At 31.3% G+C, this 22007-nt stretch overlaps 1 protein-coding gene across 1 annotated transcript in view; it reads left to right on the top strand.

The window, feature by feature from the left end:
- LOC143056972 (uncharacterized) overlaps positions 1 to 19321 on the top strand; it is a 31167-nt gene extending 11846 nt beyond the window's left edge. Inside the window, exons 4-16 of the mRNA XM_076230183.1 lie at positions 649 to 747; positions 1227 to 1349; positions 2398 to 2520; positions 2843 to 2965; positions 4170 to 4289; positions 7164 to 7277; positions 9697 to 9819; positions 10833 to 11718; positions 12595 to 12718; positions 13512 to 13665; positions 14020 to 17133; positions 17924 to 18076; positions 19201 to 19321. Of these exons, the coding sequence (XP_076086298.1) occupies positions 649 to 747; positions 1227 to 1349; positions 2398 to 2520; positions 2843 to 2965; positions 4170 to 4289; positions 7164 to 7277; positions 9697 to 9819; positions 10833 to 11718; positions 12595 to 12718; positions 13512 to 13665; positions 14020 to 15407 (3377 nt within the window). The 3' untranslated portion in view covers positions 15408 to 17133; positions 17924 to 18076; positions 19201 to 19321. The remainder of the gene's footprint in view (positions 1 to 648; positions 748 to 1226; positions 1350 to 2397; positions 2521 to 2842; positions 2966 to 4169; positions 4290 to 7163; positions 7278 to 9696; positions 9820 to 10832; positions 11719 to 12594; positions 12719 to 13511; positions 13666 to 14019; positions 17134 to 17923; positions 18077 to 19200) is intronic.
- The last annotated feature ends 2686 nt before the right edge of the window (positions 19322 to 22007 follow it).

Raw genomic sequence — 22007 nt, 5'->3', positions numbered from 1 at the left:
ACATATTCAGAGTTTGTCAAGAATTTTTAAAAATATTTCAGACAAAGAACCAATGTCGAGTTAAATGTCATGAAAATTCAGACATTAATAAGTCTTTTCAGACTTTTTGACTTTTGTAGTGCATAAAAATTGCATATTAACAATCTTTTTTTATTTAATATGAAATAAACTTCTTTAGAAAAGCTATAGCTATAAGGTATCATGTTCTAAATTCTCTTTTTTTATGATTGCAAATTTATTTATTTACAGTTATCGTTTTAACTTACCCCACATGTCATATACTCTCAAAAATAAAGCTACGTTTTAATCGTTTGTATCGACATATGGTATAACTCCAGTTAGAAATATTATGAGCATATGATGAAACATCATTGGTCTTTATTTAGAAACCCTCACCAACCTTGCAATATGCACAGAAAAAAAGTCTTTTCAAACGTCGAAAACTTCTTTTAATCGACAAACTGATAACGATTTATTCTCCAATTAAAAGTATACCTACCTTTTTGTTTGTCTTAACCAATTTTGTTGATTTAATTTGCTCAATATGTGCTTTGATTGAAATTATTTTTGTGAGGCGTTTCTCCTCTTATATCAGTTTTATCATAAAACAAAATTGTTGTTTTACCAAAAAGTATCTATTTTGAACAGCTATATGTTACGGTTCTACTTCTTGTCCTAACGGAGGAACATGTTCTTTACCAAACAAGTGTGTGTGTGCTCCCGGATTTGGAGGTCCGCAGTGTGCAGGTGAATATTATCCTTGAATGAAAACTTTTCTGTATCAAAAATGATTCATTTTGTCAATGAATACACAAACGCCGCCTCATTTCAAATTTAAGAGCATGCAATTCCAAAGTTGATGTTCGTGTCTGGTTTTATTTATTTTTCAATCGTCTTGTCTTGTTAACACAAATTTGTTTATTACTTGTTTTAAAAAAAACGTATTGCTATTGCAGAAACAGTTATTCAACAAATATTACTTAGACAAACGGTTAATGGTTTAACAATCATATCATCAATCACAGATACACACATACTTTAAATATTTTAAAGCATATCATGTAAGTATTGAATGATTTAATGATTTAAAAATTGTTGACCGTGTTTGGAATGAAGCGCTATCAAGCTTCATACAAAATGTACTAAGATTTATGCTTTTACACCGCAATAAATTTACAAAAAGAAACATATAATTCTTATTCAATGTTTTTCGTTTTATTCCAAAGATGTGAACGAATGTCAGCTGGGAACTCACAACTGTCAACAGCTGTGTACAAATACATTTGGCTCATTTACCTGCTCATGTAGAGCGGGATACACTCTAAACAGCGATTACATAACACGTACAGGTAAGTTTGCTGTAAATACCTTTCTTCACGAAAACTCTCTATGACGAATATTTATAAAATGTAATGAACAAAAAAGAACCTTTTCTAAGTAAAAAGTAGATTAATGTAATGCTGGCAAACACATACGTATGTGAGAACATTTTCTGTATGTCAGACGTCTTTTGAGGAATATTAGTCAACGATTGACATCGCAAACATAAAAGAAACAAGAGGTGTTTAAGGTAAATGATTTTTCAATACTTTTTATCTGGTTCTTACGAATAGATTTATGTATTAATGACTAGTTTGATTTTGATTTTATTTGAAAGTATAATTGAAACAACAAATGTTCAGTCCTATTCAGATATCTAGTTCTTTCCAGATATTTAGTACCATGCAGAAATTTTAATGATTTAAAATTGTTTAATCATTTACTCTGTTCATCGACTGGCATTTTCAGTTTTAAAACTGCATTTTTTTACCAATTTTAAAGCTCCAAAATCTATTTTATTAATAGAAAATTACATATTCACAGAATCTCTTTCTCATATTGTCTTATTTGCCACTAGTATAAAGTCATGCATCCTTCCAAAAAAATATGTGCGGCATAGAATAAAGAATCCTTGAACATTATTTGTCTATCAGACGACCCCTAGTTAAAAAGGAGTAAGGGTTTGAAGGAAATATTATTTCGCAGCCATAATTGGGTTGAAAATCCGATGAATTGTTTTGCATGAGTACATGTATAACATCTCTTATCGTTAAAGAAACATTGAAATTATTCTCAATGGCGGGTCTTATGCAAAGCATGCTATCAATCATATACTGTCGTTTTTACTTTATAATATCAGGCATATTTTCATTTATTGCTGACCATATTTTGTAAGGTGATTTTTTAATTGTATTAACATGGTTGCATCTAATGGCACATCTAGTAATATAGGAAATTGTTTTACAATGCTGGTGTATTGTTAAAAATTTATTATCCAATCGATGAACAGTATGGAAGAAAAAAACAGATTTTTATAAAAGTTTAGTAAAAATATCATCACGTTTTACTATTTCTTAGATATTGATGAATGTTCTGACAACAATGGCGGCTGTAGTGAGTACTGTAGAAATGTAGATGGATCATATCAATGTTACTGTAAAACCGGATTACATGTAGCAGTTGATGGAAAAACTTGCATAGGTAAAATAGGACTAAATGATAAGTAAATATTTTCTAAGTTTCAGAAGAAACAATATTAAAGTTTTATTATTTATTTTCTATCTGAATAACGGAACCAATAAAAAGAAACCAAATAAACACACATTTGTTTATTACTTTTCTTAAGAAAATCGTATTGCTATTGCAGACACAGTTATTCAACATATGTTACCTTAGATAAATGCATATGGTTGATGATAAAAAAAATCGTATTATTAATCACAGACACACATACATACTTTGAACATTTAAAAAGCTTATCAATTCACACATTAGCACTAATATATAAGTGTGTTTTCTTAAGATATCAACGAATGTTCTTCAAACAATGGTGGTTGTGAACAAATTTGTAAAAATGACCACGCAGTTTTTCGATGTGAATGTAATCCCGGATTTAGCATTACCACAGATGGAAAATCATGTCAAGGTAAGAATATCAATTTTCGTGAAATTAGAGGGCTTTGAAGATTCTTTCTATTTGCCTTTAAGGCCATACGATACAGTTACAGGGGTGGTAATGACGTTGCTAACGTATATTGGGTTTTTTTTTCGCGACGTCAAACGGTGACTTATTGGGAAAAGATGCAGTTTTCGGCTGATTTTTATCATTTAAACTGATTTAACTTAAAAACAAGTTTATGGACCCCTCTTTTTTAAAATGACATTTGGTTTGATTACGTAAAAAGATTATGTGTACCAATTTTCATGAAAACGTTGATAGTGCAATTTTTCTAAATTTGATTAATATACAGCATAAAATGACGGGGTTTTCCTACATTCATGATCATTTGATTGATTTGAGTTATTTGTAAAAATAAAATGTCCAAATTTATGCAATATTACACATAAATTACAAATGAGTTAACAAAAAACAAATCATGTTTATCTTTTAAAACAAAAAGGTAATGTATTTCTATCTATCGTCCACAAATCTATATTTTTAGGAAATATCTGAAATTTGAACCTCAATTTACTCAAAAAATAGCGCATGAAGGTGTATTTTCCATTACGTATTTGATTTAATCTGATGAAAATAGCTTACATGCAAAGTTTAAAGAAAATTGAAATACGGGATCAAAACTGTATCGTATGCCCTTAAGCAGGTTTTGTATAAGTTTTGCTTCATATGAACACAAAACAAATCTATTTTTCGTATTTTGGGGTTTTTTTTCTCTTTTTTTTTCCTGGCTTTTGTACATTTGTCTCTTTTTTTTATCGGTTATCGTTTTTACGTTTTTTAAATATTTACTCTTTTATATATTATCTAAACATATTGACAAAATTACAATAAAAAATTATGCGATGATAAATGATATAAAAACCACATGACATGTGACTTGTAAATAATTCCAATATAACCTGTAGTTGCTGTTTGGTTATTTCATTCGATGAATTACTCTGTCATTTCGCTTACCCAACGTTTTCTTTTATTAAAATGAATGTGTCCCGGTACAAAATAATATTTTTATGCCATGTATCAACAATTAATCTATACATTACAAAAAGGTATACATATACATAATAGAGTAAAGAAATAATAAAATTAAAAAGATTTAACTTTTATGGTCAACGACGCTTTTTTTCTGAATATTTTCTAAATTTCATGAAATCATTTTATTATATTGCTTCAGATGTTGATGAATGTCTGGAGGCTAACAAGTGTACACAGTTGTGCAGTAATACCATAGGATCTTACGATTGTAGCTGTCATCCGGGATATCAACTAGAGAGTGATAGTTTTACATGCACTGGTATGTCCTTTTTGTCATTTGTTATCATAGATTTATGTCACTTTTGCACCAGTGTTCATTTTAATTTTATAAAGCTATTGCCATTGAGGCTTACTAATAATTTTAAACTCATCGTTTGGCACTATGTGTATTAATGTTCATTAATTAAAGTTTATGTAAGTGTTTATTTCCTTGCAGATGCCATTTGTTTACTTTATCTCTTAATCTTGACTTATTTATGGAAGTCTGGGAATTGTCTGACGGCAATGTTAATAGTCTATCTTGTTTGATATAAGGCATGTCAATCTTGAGTAACTCCTCCCTTACTTGTCTAGGGTACATTAGAAATTTAGTTAAGTTGCAGTTGTAATTTTTATATGGATTAGATACACATATTTATTTTATGTAATAATTTTATTTGTAATTATTGACCCTCCATCCGCCCCTTACACCTCCGAGATTGTGGTTTGTGCTTTGTGCAACATGTGTAGCAATTCGTTCGGGCAATGTAATAATGAATTTCATCCATTCTTTACTTGTCAACAAAATTATTACCTGAGTTCTCAGGCAGCCCTGAATAAAATGGATAACTAGGCAGCCCTCTCGTCGTGTGAACGAATCATTTGTTTGTCCATTTGACAGTTCTTTTGGATACATGTTTTAGTGTGCAAATGGTTTTTTCACTCGAGGTTATCCGTCTCAGGTTGCAAAGTGAGCCAATACCCTCTAAGCATGGGCTGGGCCAGCGCTCAACATGCAGGTATTAAAATTAATTAAAATAAACTAAAAGAGTGGGTATACTTGAGTTACCTATGTTTGACATGGGATGGGCCAGCGCTCAACATGTCACTCGTAGAGAGGTATTTTGAAGTAACATATTGTTCTTTGAATTATGCTTCGAGCTCTTGTAAATGCTCTCTTTTAAAAGTCTCGCTTTACTATTAGGTTCACATTGTTTGAGGTTTCATTCAATACTCTACGAGTTATGTTTCTGTTTGATGTATACTAAAGTGGCTCGTGACTTTCTCCTTAAAGTATATGGTCAAAGTTATTTGAAGTCACGGTACCACATCTACACTCTGTCGTCACGTGCAAGTGCCGCGATAGATGCTCGAATAATGTGAATTTAATTGAGATATGTATTATTTTTATTTTTTAAATACATATCAATTGCTAGCATGTTGCCCGTAACGCCAATTTTATATTTTGTATTATATTATATTATGTTTTTATTTCTTTTGTATATATTATAACTTGAATACAAGTCTGTGTAATTATATATAATAAATATTAGTCATTCTTAATTGATTTGATTACTTTAACTTAGGTGGCAATTTGCTATACTTCATCAGTCGTTGTAATCTGTATCTATGACAGATCTAATCTGTACCGTTACACACATTTAAATCTTAAACAGCTGGAGAAAGTTCATCGCTCTTTCAAATCATTATCAATAGAAACGGCATACTGTAAAACATGGTATGGTACGATGGTATGGTATGTTGTATGGTATGGTGGTATGTTACGAATACCATCATACCATGGTATGCATGACTGGTACCATGGTATGGTATGATGGTATGGTAAAAATTACTATGCCATCGTACAAATTTGTATAACAAATTAATAAACATGATAACTAGAACTGTTGATGGAGAATTGATATATCAATATATCAATATGCACATAAATCATTTTAATATTTGATTATATCAAAATAATGCATCTTATAATAGCACAATTTTCTTTGTGGTTGTTTATTCTGAATTTCAAGATATAATTGGATATGATGATAATAATATTATTACATATAGTTTACAAAATATTCAAATTTTGCAATTAATAAAAAAAAAAATGAAATAAAGTTGTTTAATAAAATCTCACATAATAAAAAAACATAATAATATTGTGTATTCACTTCCTTAATGCACATTGTTTCACCATATAAATGAAGAAAACAAAATAGTCACTCTACAACATGTGCTATCTATTCATGTATCAACTAACATAGTCTCATGTTAAGTGACAGTTTAATTTGAAAGTATGGTGTTTTCTTATCCACACAGGAGATGCATTCACCTTTTATTCATATTTTATTTGGATTAATTGGCCATAGATGTAGACAGAGTTCAAAATTTCGTATTTCCAAACACCAAACCATGCTTCATACCATCAAGTTATACCATGGTACAAAAATTTGTACCATGGTATAGTAATTTGTACCATACCATCATACCATACCATGGTACCAGTCATGCATACCATGGAATGATGGTATTCGTACCATACCACCATACCATACCACATACCATACCATCGTACCATACCATGTTTTACAGTATGCCAATAGAAACACGGCTCATAAATTCTGTTATAATTCTGAATTCACTTTATCGGTTGATCAAGTTTACGAGGTAATTACTGAAAGACTTAGTCAACATTGTGTTTTGGGGTCATTTATGTTTGAAATATATATGATTTTGTAGTATAATTCAATATGGAATATTGGAATTTAACTATTATAAAATAAATTGTTGTTGTTCTCCTGAATGAATATAGAATATCATTACACAGGGCTTCATAAGTGTGCTTTCTTGTGGTGATTTGAGATAATGTATAACCGAAGAAATCTATTAGAAAAATAATTTATCGGTTTATACAAAAAGGACGTATTTGGACTTTTTCGCTATGTTCGCACTATTCTGTTTGCCAATCAAAATAAGGCGACGTTTGGAACACAAAAAGTGAAAACATGTAAAAGATTTATGAAACGCAGAGACGTTTGTGCATCCATCAAGATTTTTTTAAATACTGATTATTGTGATAAAATATCCATATTTTCTTGTATAAACACTTTAATACAAACAATTTGGAGTTGTTTTCTTTTTTTCATAGACATAAATGACTGTGTTGGGATAGAATGCTTAAATGATGGAAGTTGTTTAGATTTCCCAGGGTTGTACACCTGTAAATGTAAACAGGGATTTGAAGGAAAACACTGTGAAACAGGTACATAGCTAAATGTGTATTCTTAAAGTTTTTTGGGGATGTATTATATACTTTAACGTTCATTTCCTATATTTATGTATAACATGAATTTACTGACGTCATATATATCGTATTAAGTCACTAGCACACCATGTAACAAATTTATCTGACCGACTATCTGCACATGTGATATTTTGACAAGCAGCCTGTCAAAGTGATCAAGATTAGTGTTCAATATTTAGTATTAAGATCCTACTTCTATTTGTCTATACAGAAAAAGGCCAAACAACTTTTCAGCTTTAAATATAAAAAAAGAAGATGTGGTATGATTGACAGTTAGACAACTCTCCATAAGAGACCAAAAATAACACAGAAATTAACAACTATATGAACCATACGGCCTTTAATAATGGGCAAAGCCAATATCGCATAGTCAGCTATAAAAGGCCCCGAAATGACTATGTAAAATTCGTTTTATGAAATTTTTTAATCGTTCATTATATGTTTCAATGTCTTCGTCAGTTGAACCCTTTCAGATATTCCTTTGTTTTGAAAGGGACGTAACTCCGTTATGCCAACAATAACAAAAGAGGGACGAAGGATACCAGACGGAGGGACAATCAAACTCATAAATCGAAAATAAACAGACAACTTGTTAGCTATAATTATGTTTTATGAACTTATTTCAACCTCAAGGGTTTAGTTTTTATTACGTCATGAAACAGTCAAGGAAGAGATTACTTTTGCAATGCGAAATGAGAGTATCAACAGACAGAAGAATAGTTAAGTGTTAACTTTTTAATAAATATATATAATATCAGTTACATAGTGTGTAAGTGACATTATACGATATATATGAGGTCAGTAAATTCCATATATATCGTATTATGTCACTACCACACCATGTTACTAATAATGATTATCTCTCCTCAATGATTTACACAACCTTTGACACATGCATATGTTTTGTATGCCTAACATTCTCACTTCTGTTCTCGTACCATGAACAATCAAATTATTTATTTTGTAAAAAATATTTCTGTACTGCATATATACCTTACAACAAAATTTTGTCTAACCTGTGTACGTTATTTTATTTGGCTGCTTTTAGTTTAAGGTAACCGTTATGATTTTCTTTCTGATTTTGTCATGCACCTCACCCTTCCTTTGGGTTTTTTTTTGATAAATTTTAATAAAACTATATCATAGATCAAATGAATTCGTTCAGTGTATGTTCATTTGTCTTTTGATTTAACTTAGACATTTTAATTGATATTTAGTAGTGTGTCTTTCTATGTTGTAATGTTAAGGCCGTACTTTAACCTATAATGGTTTAATCTTTCAAATTTTTTAATATATACATTTCAGCCAATTCATGCATCTCAAATATGTCAAGAAACTTAAGGTTAATGAAACGTCTAACAAAAGAAGGTCTGCTTTGTATGGGGATAAATATTTGATATTCATCTTGAAACATCCTCTCGGAAAATGTTACGATGTCCTAATAATCAACATGCGCTGCGTCGTAAATAAAACATATCTCCTGTACCATCGCAGAACTTGTACAGGTGCATGTTCATATGTAAAGTGTTGTCTAAACGAGCTGAAATTACAGGAAGACAAACAATAGTTCATGAAACACAACATAACAAACAAGATACTGATCAACAGGAACCGCTCAAAAACGTGGAATGATGTCAGGCGTGCAAAAAGGGTCACTGATTATGCGCATGGTCATTATATTAGTTGTTTTTTATTTGGTCGGGTTGTTGTCTCTTTGACACATTCCCCATTTCCATTCTCAATTTTATAAATTATACTATTACTTCATTAATATTCACAAGTTTTCTACCCGAAACAATGAACATAGTCTAGACTCCCTAGAGTAATTGTGGACAGTTCTTAGATTTTAAGATATCAGAACTGTTAATAAAACGTTTGTTTCCTAATTTTCAATCCTTCTTTGCAATGTGGATTGACAATGCATAGTTTAACATTGCAATCTAGCTCTATATTGAGTTCGTGTTATGTAATTTATTTCAACTACAAGTTTTAATATATTCAACACAAGGGTAAAATATAAAGATAAAAAAACGAAAAGGCAAACAACAGTATACAAAACGCAACATAGTAAATGAAATTGAACAACACCAAAATTCAATTCTGACATGAACATAAACTATTATCGACGCCTCATAGGATCAACAGCATTATAACACAGTATTTCCATTGTAACATTATTTTTGACAAAATGTGTAAAGTTTATTTAGAGTAGAAATGTTTACAATAGTTATCAAAAGTACCAGGATTATAATTTAGTACGCCAGACGCGCGTTTCGTCTACATAAGAATCATCAGTGAAGTTCATATCAAAATATTTATAAAGCCAAACAAGTACAAAGTTGAAGAGCATTGTACAAACTTTCTTCAATTTTTTTAGATATTGATGAATGTTCATATTTGCATGGAGGATGTGAAGATCAGTGTGAAAATGTAAAAGGGTCATTTTATTGTAAATGTAGAGGAAATACAACTTTAGATAACAATGGTGTTTCTTGTAGAGGTAACATTGTCATACTTTCGGCTTTTTGCAATACATCAACAGGAAATTAAAAAATATATATTGAATTAAAAGGCAACGTTAGAAGCAGAGAATTGTTCCCCATGAACAGTTTTACATCATCTTTTAACCTAACATGTCTATTAGACTTACACTTGTGTATACGTACTTTAAAAATCAAGCTAATGTAAACATGATGAGATGTGTAAAGATTCCCATTGATACAACTACAACAAAGAAAGTTAATCAATACGAATGGCTCATAATCCCATCATATTTTCATGTTGATAAATTTAATATTCACGCCATACTTTTTTATAAACGTATAGCCCACGGCATGTTTATATATCATAAGTGCCTTCAACGTTTTGCAAATTATATTGATCATATATGATAAATGACCAATTCCTCAATATCCCAAATGCGCCTCAAAAGTTGTGCATAATAAAAAAAAATCTGTGTAGTGATATTGAACATGTTTTTATTTTGAACAAGTGACAAATGTTTGAAAGCTATTGAATTATCAAATGTATTGAAGGTATAACATTTTTAAATAACTAATTGTGTGAAAAAGGGAATTTTCCTTAACGAGGAGCCGCACCAAGAAAGAATTTTCGGGTTATGCTTATTTATGGGAAAAAAATAAACTTACTTCGTACCCCAAAAATTTCTAAAATATGTGAAAGTATCTCAGCTTCGAAATGAGCCATCATACATATCCAAGTTTACGATAAAAACTGAGTTACAGATGAAACGTTACCATTACGGCCTATTGAAAATCAATGTTGCATTTTGACCCAGTTGGTAATTCTGAAGAAAAAAAAACACTATCAAACATTTGTATATTTTTTTTCATTTAAAATATTATATATATTTATATATTAAGAAATCATTTATTATATATATTGTTTAGATTGTTACCTTGTATTGTCAATTCAAAACGTGAAAAAGCTTGTGATATATTATATACTGTTTTCTGTCTGAATCAAAATGCTTTCACATTTCATATGTTACAGGTGACACGGATCCGCCAACTGTATTCCAAACTCATAAGATTGCGCGGAGGCTACTACCACGTGGATGTGCTTTTGTAAATCTTATGTCCTGTCATGGCGTTGGCAACGAATTGGAAATAAAATTATCCTCTACTGATTCATGGTATCGACTTAATTCTAATTCCAGTGTTCATTATACCTATGGTATTGTTTTTGCTGAAGCCGATGAATTTTCAGTTCCAATTTCAGTCTCAGGATTGGTTGTAACAACAACTTCCTTGAACTTTGAATTATTAACTGGATCTGTAATGTATCTGGAGACAGACGGTTCCAAACTGTCTGATATGCATGATGATGATTGCCTGTTATTTAATACAACACCAAAAGATATTTACGACTTTGTGTCGTCTGGGTCTTTCATAAGTACAGTGTTTAATAGTCTTAGAAGCAAACTTCCATCTTGGTTACAGTTTTCAAAATCGGGCGTTGGTCTACTTTCCGTAACTGATCTTAAAACCCATCTGACCTACGGTAGCAATATTAACAAGTTCGAAGAATGTTATGGCGCCCCAGTCTTCAACAACCGTGTATATAATGTATTTATATTCGGTAATGATATGTCTTTTAGTATATACGGCGACCACAATTATATTCCGGCCCCCTTTCGAAACAATAAATTTTGCGTGATTGTAGATATTTGCCAGAATTTAGGCGGTACACTATTCGTAATGCTTCCTGCAGAAACTGGTGCAGAACTGAGTAAATTTGGAATATTTGGTGATCTGTCCAAGAAGGGATTAACGTTAATACCACGAGGAATAGGACTATCTCTTGGAAAAGATATTAATGTGCATTACAAAACTTCTGAGCTGGAACTTTGGAATGGAGATGAAATGTTCCATTACAGGTAACAACGTTATGTTTAAATGAAGCACATGTCTCACACTCTAAGGATTTTTTTGTTTACATTATAGATATTCAAATTTATTTTATACGAATTCTCTTGCATTTAAAAACTTGTAATTATATACCAAATTTGAAAAAAATAATCGGTTAATATGTCACAATTTATCGCAACAGTTACTATATAACTTACATTCTTCATGAAATAGAACTCATCACTGCAATCATATTGACAACTCCTTCTGTTCAAGTCAGTCACTTGGTATATAGTTTTACAATTCATAACTAACGTGTGTGCATGTTCACATTATTTTCATTAATTGGAAGAGCTTACGAACGCAAAGTTATTGACAGCAGGATGACGAGAAAGAACAACTGCAATTACTAGTACCATTAAAATCTCTTCGGGTAAAAGAAGGATACGTTTGTTTTTATGGTCAAATTTAGAGCTCCAAAATAATCGTCCAATCTGTCGATGTTTTCCTATTCTCTATTTTAACATTTCCTATGTTTGATTGTTAAAACAAATGTGTTGAAACTACGTCAAAATCGAAAGCAGGCGTTGAATGCCCTTTGTGATGGAAATATGAAGACTAACTACTCTTAAAAATTCAAAACTCAAAAGTCGATATAAATTTGATATTAAGATAACACATAGAATCTAGACACTTCGAAATGTGCCAATTCTATTATGACAAAACCTTATTAAGAAATAACAGAAAATGTTTGTGTTCAATATTTTTTTACTTTTACTTGTATTTGATATATTCTTTGTAACCTTGGGCTTACTGATGGTTACACCCTGTATATGGCGCAACAAGTCCTAATACTGATAAATCGGTTTATGCATAATAAAAGTTTCTTTATCTGTTACTAATAGGGTGTTTGAGTCAGCTAATGTCTGGCTTTACACTGGTATAGAATACACATCAATGAGTGACTCCCTAGAAATAAATATAAAAGGAGAAACAGATATATTTATGGCAGTTCCAAGTGTGTCTAGTGTAAGTTTATATATTGAATAAAAAATCGTGAAATTTAAGATATGGTTTTAATCCATGATTATTACGAAATCAAAAATACATAGTAAACCAAGGTAATAATATATTTTAAGAAACACTCACTAGTTTCAAAATACAATAATAATCTCTTATGGACTTAAGAATCTAGGAAACGAAAAACCAGACATACATGGACATATTTACTTTTGCATTAAAAAATCATGTAGTGGTAGATGAAATAATTCACAAGTGAAAAAGGATTGATATAAATTGCAATAACTTGTTTCCGGTCCATTATTGATAAATATGTTTTAACTAAACTAAATAATTTGATTTCTGCAAAACTTCCTTCGGCATTTTTGCCAGCAAAAGCTAAACGTTGAATTATGCTGTTGAATTGCACGTTTTGATATACGCCAGACTAAATGAACTAAAACTTTATAAGGTTAGTGTGTCCAAAAACATTTTTTGTGAAAGGAAGTATTCGAAACGCTAGAACCCAGAATTTGGAAAGCTAAGAATTAACATGTTCTTGAACATAATAAGAGCTTTATAACTACGGGGACCTGGACAGAATCAACGGATTCACATAAAGTCAACTTTGGAGTAGCGATTTTAAATCTTTATGTCGAACTATGATTTCTTTTTCAAAGAGAAATTCAGAAAAAGGTATTAAAATACTATAAAAGGATTTTAGAAAACATTAGAACATCATAACATAATAATCAATGAGTTTTTCAGAAAACACTTAACTTATATTAATTGTATTTCTACATTATTTTGCATCCTTTTTTAGTTACTTCTAGATGTATTTATAGAAGAATGGAATGGGCTGTTGCAATTCAAACAGTTCAGTATCAACCCAACAATACGTTTTCGTTTTTTGGGACTAAACATTACATTTGGTATAAAAACGATCGCTAGTTTGGAAATTTACACCTCAGTTGGAGGTAGGGCATGTTTATTTTTTTTAATTATAATCTCAATTAATTGTGGTTTGTTAACAGCGTAACAATGAATAAGAAACATTTACATTAACAGAAATCAACTTTTCGATCTCTTAGATAAAGTATATCAATTTTCAAACACCTTTTCTTTCTTGGTAAGTAAATTGCAATTCAGTGAATTACTTAATTATCAGATGTCAACGGATGCATAGTACTCCTGATATGGTACGGAATCCGTATTGGCCTCATGATTTCAAATAAAGTTTTGACATCGCAGTTGAATTTGAAATTTAATCTTTGATCTGGTGTGATAATAATTTATTTATATAGTTTTTAATAATATTATGATATTAATAGGTGGGGACAATAGACTTTGGTGTGGTAATGCAGCTAACCCACCGGGCATATTTGCATCATTTGTGGTGGATTATAATCCTTTCAAGAGTATTCCATTACTTGGAAATTGGCTGTTTGAAGCAGTAGTTAAAATTCATGCCTTTGTCACTACAGAAGAAAATCTATCCCTTAAAACAGAAATAGATGTTGTAAATAACATATTACAAACTAAAGACATTGTTGAACGATTTCTAAATGTGGTTGATGATTTTCGTAAAGAAATTATCGATGACCTTTCCGCTACCTTACAAACACTTTTGAGTAAGCTTTCATTTTCAATATCAAAGTTAAGGTCAAGTTTAACAGATATATTGAATGGCCAATCATCGCTACAGAATATTTCGACAAGTATAAAACTATTATGGGATGACTTTATATCAATTAAGAAAACAATCAATAAATTACTCGACGAATTGGAGTTTCACAAAGGCGAATTTGTTGCAAACCTGACTCATTTACTTGAATCTGAAATTGCAAAAATTGGACGTAATATTGATTTAACTATATCAGAATTTACTTCAAAAGTCTTTTCGTTAGTAAAATCTTACACAGGTGCTGGTTTTCGTTTTACTGCTTTTGTAAAAATATTTTCCTTAGACTTCTCATCAATGGGAGTTGAGCTTGTTCATTCCACCCAACGTTTAGGAGAGTGCAGCAAATTTAGAAAAGTTTATGAACTTTTACACGGCGAACCGGCTACTAGAGTACTTGCTAGAGGCAGTCATCCGATTAAACTTGGATATTTTTTGTCCCTGGATAGGCACGTTGCTCTAAGCATAGCGATCGGCAATGGCAAGTTTGTTGCACATGCTCACATTGATGTTTCAGTACTTGGAATGAAAGCCTCTGGTGATCTTTTTATAAGTAATAATGGACTTTATGTTGTTATAGAAGGTAACATTTGGAATGTTTTTCTGGCAAGAGTAACACTGTCTGTAGAACTCGGGCGTAAATGGTATGAATTAACGTTTGCTTTGAAAGGAACATTATTAGCAACATCACACAAACTAGGCTCTACAACAGCTGCAAATTCTGATTTTCAAGTTAGTTATCTCACTGGTCTTCGGTTGTTTGCTAAAAAATTAGCCGACGAAGCTAACAATAGATTGACTGCAGCTCAAAATGGCTTATCATCTGCCCAAAAAGCACTAACGCATGCCCAACAGAAGCTGACCAATGCTCAAAATAAAGTCAGAGATTGTCATTCGTCATTTGATAATGCAATAAATAAGCTAGAAACAATAAAACGAAAGGTAGATGATGCCAAACTTCCCTTTGAGAGAGCATTGGAAACTTTACGGAATGCCCAGAGAAAAGTTGATAACCTGTGTAGAATAAGACGCTGTTAATATTTGTGCGTTCCAGGATGGCGACTCAGAACTTGTGGAGGATGGATAAGATATCCCTGTTTTAGGTATACCAGTTGCATGTTTAAAATTCCAAATTTGGTGTGTGAAGCAGTAAATATATTGTGTCGTGGTGTAAGAGCTCTCGCGTACATTGCTTTAGAAGCCGCTAAGATTTTGGTAAGGATTCCCATGATGATTTTTGAGGCTGCAAAAGCTGCTCTAACAATTGCACAAGTCGTAGTAGATAATGCTAGAGTTGTCCTTTATATAGCAGAAGGAATATTGGAAGTTGCAAAACTTGGTCTAGAGGTTACCAAGGGTACTTTGGAAGTTGCTAAAGCTGCTATTGAGGCAGTCAAATTTACTGTAAAGGCTGGTTTATATGTATTAAATCTACTCGTTCTTGGATTGCAACAACTAATTGATGTTAAAAATTGTGGCTTTGAAATAGAAATGTCTACACATGATAAAGCACTGTTTGAGGTTAGTTGTAAGGTAAATGCGTTCGGATTAGGTTGGACGACATTCAGATTTTGGTTTGATTTTAGACATCCCGTGACAAGTATTTGGCGTATAGCGAAATCAACTGTAAAAACACTTTTTGAATCCGTTACAAGAGTTTTTGGTAAACGAAAAAGAAGAGACGTTTCTTTCAAGGCAGTCTCAAAAATTCACCATATTCTAAGATTATTTAAAAGAGATACTTTTGATAACCAAAATAATCAAACTATGTATTTGAATGACACAATTTTTCTAGATAAAAATTGGACATCAGATATCGAATACACAATTGAAGATAATGATCGAATAAAGTACTTCGAACAGAATTGTAAGTTATTCAACAATGTTCATTCATTTTTAACAACCTCTTTCTATTATTTTATCAACATATCAGAGGAAACCGTCCATGCGTTGAATGAAAGTACTTATTATCGAGAACAAATTCAAAACATAACTTCTTACTCAACTGTCAATATTATGACATTAGAATCTGCAGGCATTAGTAAAGAGCACGCCTTTAACGATTATAATTTAACAGTTGACGACATAAATGCTGTGCTGGAAGATGTTAAAATTAATTTTAAAGACGATCCTGTAGTGTCCGAAATTGAAAACGTGACAGAGTCAACATATAGGATGATAGACTCTGGAATCGACGAAGCTAACTCCCTTCCACTTGTCAATCTTTGGATGCTGGGAATGGAAAATTTTACCTCTGAATTCTTCGAGGAAAAAGACTGCTCTAATTTTCAAGACTGTCTTCAACATGCTTTTTCGGTCTTTTATGACCTTTTTTCTGACGATTCGATAGACAATGCGGAGGTCAACAAAAATTTAACGGTCACAATTGAAGACAATATCTTGATGATTATTCTAAATGATTCGCTTTCGATTCACGATATGTATAAATTAAGTCTCGGGATCAATGATAGCTTACATGTCTTAATGGAGACAAATATGTTTTGCTCTACACCACCAATATTTTCTTCCTCATTACCTAATACAACTGTATTAGTCGGAGACTATCTTAGCCTTGTATGTAATGCTACAGGTGATCCAGATCCAGCAATTGCCTGGTTCTTTAATAAAAAACTTCTCCAAAATGAAACGAATCCAGAGCTAAGATTTGAAAAAGCATCTGCAGTGCTGAGTGGACTTTACAAGTGCACAGCTGGAAACTTGGTTATGAATACAACTTCAGATGAGGCATATGTTAATGTCATAGGTCAGTTATATTTTATGCTGTATATATTTCAGTGTTCCTAATAGTCTTCAATTTGTGATTATATTCTGCGTTTAACGTCCTGCAATTGTAAATATCGGTGATTTATATGGATAAATATTATATGCTTACTTTATTCTGAAAACATAATAATCTTGTTGTCGCTATGTTCTTTCAAAGTTAATATTCAAGACTTCGGACTATTTATCAGCTCAGTATTTGGTGGCTAGGTACTATCATGATTTAAAAAATACTATTAGAAAGTTCATACTCCCTTAAACATTGTTGATCTTAAATGTTTAATGAATTTTGTTTTTCTTTGAAAGACCCTTTTGACAAAATACTTCGTCACGTATTTGAGCATTCATACATGATTGGCTCTTACACTTTAGAAGTTTAGCATCCTTGTTAAATGCAAATTCGTACAAACTCGTCGAAATCACATAATTCGTATCTTTTTATTTTACTTGGACAAAAGCTTGTCATTAGTGGAGTCTTCCATTAATGTTTTTATGTGATGAAACCCTTTCGCTGCCTTGTGCAGTAATATCATATACACCTAACAAAGTCCAAAGATATTAAAATTGAAAAGAAATAGTTATCAAAGGTACCAGGTTTCAAATTTGATACGCCAGACGAGAGAAAAATCTTTTAAAAATTATAAAAAATGCTGTTTGAAATTTCATGAAATCGTATTTTCATATCCTCTCTACAAATTAAAAACCTATGAAAGCACAAAGTTTATTATTGATTTTTAGACTTACAACATAAACCGATTTTCTTTCCTTTTAAGAGTGTCCACCAGGAACATTTTACGAGTTTGGTGTATGCATCCAATGTCCAATGGGTGCATTCCAGTATAAATGGAACCAAGTACAGTGTGATAATTGTACAGAGGGTTATACAACACTGACGTCTGGCTCTACGAATTACACAGAATGCTACGGTAGCTAGTTTTATGAACTGCATCAAAATGCCATATATTTAAATAAAAAATTCAAAACATCAAACGAATGGATAACAATTTCATGTTCCTGACTTGGTAGACTCATTTTCGTATGTAGAAAATGGTGGATTGAACCCTAGCTTGATTAGCTAGATAAACCTCTCACTTGTATGACAGTCACGTAAAATGCCATTATATTGACAACGGTGCGTGAACAAAACAAACAGACATAATAGTAAAAATGTCAAAAATAGGGATTCAGCTGTCAACATTATGTTATAATCTAAATCACAATAAAAAACAAAGAAATATTTAACAAAAAAGCCCAAAAAGGCATATATCAAATTCAACAACTTCATTCATTGCTTTCTTAATTGCAGGCTCTTTTCATATACTTTAAATGAATTCTCATTTGAATATCCTTTTCAAACGGGTTTTGTTTTGGTTCCGTTGAAGCATCGTATCAATTTTACTCGATTGTCGAGAAATCCTTATTGAGAATTATTTTCCTCTTGTTATTAAAACAATTAATTTCAGAATGAAAAATATGAAGGCATAATTCATTAAAAAAAACGATAACAACGCAAATTGCTATTGATTTTCATAACCCTGAATACATTAAATTTGTTTAAGAAATTGTAAATACGCATAATTGAAAAGTGAGCAGTGTGTTATGTAAGCAACTGCAGTTGCTTTCTTTGGTCATTTTTTTAAGACGAATAAGTTTATTTTATAAAGATTTTGTCCAAAACTACCAATCTACTATGCCTTTTCACACCAATCCCTAAAACCAATCTAAATTGTTTTTTGTAATAATCCGTCGTCTGAATTGAAATAAATCAACTAGTTATGTTTTTTGTAACTATCTCGATTGCCATATTTTGTGTATAAGGTTTTATTTTGTTTGTTACATCGCTGTGCGGTTGGCTACAATATATCTCATTTTTTTGGGATCTAAACGAGCAATTTTAGATTACTATGTATATGTTCAACAAAGACAGCATCGGCGTATTTATGGTTTGTACATTCTTTATTCTTGTGTATATGTACACGATCATTTGTACATTTCTAAATGTAATACGTTCAGCATTCATATATATATATATATATATATTCCTCTTCAGATATTGACGAATGCATTACAAACATGTCCAGGTGTGAACAGAATTGCAAAAATACAAATGGCTCCTACAGTTGCAGTTGTAAGTGGGTCTATGAATTGGCTGCAGACGGAAAATCTTTCAGGTAGAAATTTAGCTTTGGTTTTAAACTCATTTGCCATAGTAGAATGCACTTATTATTTTTTTTTTAAAGTCTAGAGATGTGCGGTATGTTTTCAACTTTTATATGCCCCGAACTTCTAAGAGTTAAAAATCTCTGCAATACCCCAAACTTCACATGGGTTTCCTCATAATTAAATCTGACCGCTATCCATGTGTATTTATAAGTTAACTTTCGCAAATTATGTCTCCATGAGAGGAAATAAAAAAATCATATCTGGGATTCAGTACTTAAACAAAATAAACTTTATGTGTATATTATATATCTTCGAAAAGGGGTGTGATTTGTGAAACTGCAGTATCTACAAATTGCAACCTATACTGGCATTCAATATATATAAAATGGTAAAAATTTGAAACAAACATTGTCTTACAACAATACTTATTTATCATAATAATAGATAAAAGGAAATCACTGCATATGCTCTACATATGCTCTAACTGTTCTTTATTAGTACATTTTGTACCACTACCTCTGTTTAATTTTGAATGATTTGAAATACAAAAGACTTTAATTATTGTCAGTTTACCCTATGAGTAGGTTTTCTGACATAAAATTCGTAGAGCATGTATGAAACTATTATGATAGCAAATTGAACGTATTTCAGAATACTATAAATGTAATGTTTAGTAGTTAGCCATGAAAGACAATAACAAACCCAGGAGTAAACAAAGACTAACAAAACCAAAGGACATTTACATCAACAGTTATAAATAATAAATAAGAAACAACACGAACTCCACTGAAAACCGGGAGTGAAATCAGGTGCTTGAGGAAAGATTATATTACGTATCCAATCCTGCCACTGTCACCAGTCCAGTCCACATCTTACTGTATACCTTTTTATCTTTAAGTAAAATGTTCACAATTTGTTCCGAAAATGGTCAATTTAGAAATCTTGTCTCAATAATATCACTCATTTAACCCTATATCTAACATATTTTTGCTATTAAATGAACCAGAAGCGTTTAAATTGAGCCATATTTGCAAACAGATTTGTTTATGTGTTACATGTTTTTCGTTAATTTTTTATATAAATAAGGTCGTTAGTTTACTCGTTTGAATTGTTTTACATTGTCATTTCGGGGCCTTTTATAGCTGACTATGCGGTATGGGCTTTGATCATTGTTGAATGCCGTACGATGACCTATAGTTGTTAATTTCTGTGTCATTTTTGGTCTCTTGTGGACAGTTGTCTCATTGGCAATTATACCACATCTTCTTTTTAATACGTATGATATTAGCAGTCTGATATATGAATACACTAAAAGTTTTATAGAACTGACTGCTAAAATCTGTGTTTTGCATAACTTCAAAACACAGTTATTGTTTTCTATACAAGAAAAACTTTATAATATAATCATAGCTTTTGCAGGTGAAATTATCTGTTATTACATAGGGTTAGGGACTCTTCAATGTCTTTTTGACACGGGTTTCTCTTTGCTTAATAGTACTGCTGTTTCGGTGAATATGTAATATTATGGAATAATCAGTAACTTATAGAACAGAACACACTATTGATAGTTTTATTGAGGTTTGTTTGTATCGGTTGACTGTATTTGTTTATGCCATTGTCATAAGAAATCCCCTTCAGGCGTTTCGGCCAACTTATGAGGTTTTCGACAGCATTAAAATACCCCTACAACCATATTCATCAAGGATCTATGATTTTCAACAACTACGGAGAGTAAATATAAGCACTTATCAACCGTTTGAACTACAAACGTGCATATATTATGAATGTCATACAGGGATTTAAATCAACTATGTTTACTGGAAACTATGAGTGTATGCTGAGTCATCATAGTTAAGGCCCATGATTTTCTAAATCTTTATGACAAATTCATGAAACTTTATATTTGATTTCATTGCGTGTAAATCTTTGAAGATAAACCATATTTGGTGAATTCTACATTTCTCTTTATTCACCAAATATAAGCGCTTCTGTAAACATAGACAATGAATTTCTAAAGGAACGCCTTTTGCGGCTGTACGGAATACTTTTGAAACATTTATACGCCTCGAACTTCTAATAGTTTAAACTTATATAAATAATCTGTTCTACCCACATCTTCACTTGAGGCTTCCTCAGAATTCAATCTGTGTTGGTATACTGTTAATTCAGCCAAGATATGTCTCTATGAGATGAGACATAGAGATCATATCTTGAAACCAGTAAACAAAACAAAACAAAATTTCTCAAAATATTATATATATCTCCTAAAAGAGGCATGGTTTGTGAAACAGCTATATTAACTAAGTGCAACCAATAATAAAGGTTCTGGAAAAATCTCTTCAAACTTAAAGGGACCCATAACTACTTGTTTGGCGTAATAATCGGGTAGGGACTACTATTGATATTTTAAGTATCGAATTGCTACAAGCTAGTCCTGATTTTCTTTCGTTAATATTGAAAGATCAAATTCCGTTGTGTCGGTTTTCTTCTTGAATGAAGATTTATTTACCACTTTTTCTGATTTTACAAAGCAATTAAAATTGATGAGTATTCAGACATGTATATTAAAAATATCTCTTAATTTAATGTCGCTATATATATGTATGCGTTCAGCAGTAACCTTAATATATAATCTTAATTATTTCATTAAAAAAAAACTACTGATGTCGACATTTACGGCCATGTTTTACAACA

Source organism: Mytilus galloprovincialis, chromosome 13 (assembly GCF_965363235.1).
Source record: "Mytilus galloprovincialis chromosome 13, xbMytGall1.hap1.1, whole genome shotgun sequence".
NCBI lineage: Eukaryota > Metazoa > Mollusca > Bivalvia > Mytilida > Mytilidae > Mytilus > Mytilus galloprovincialis.
This window is presented reverse-complemented; position numbering and strand designations above follow the sequence as displayed.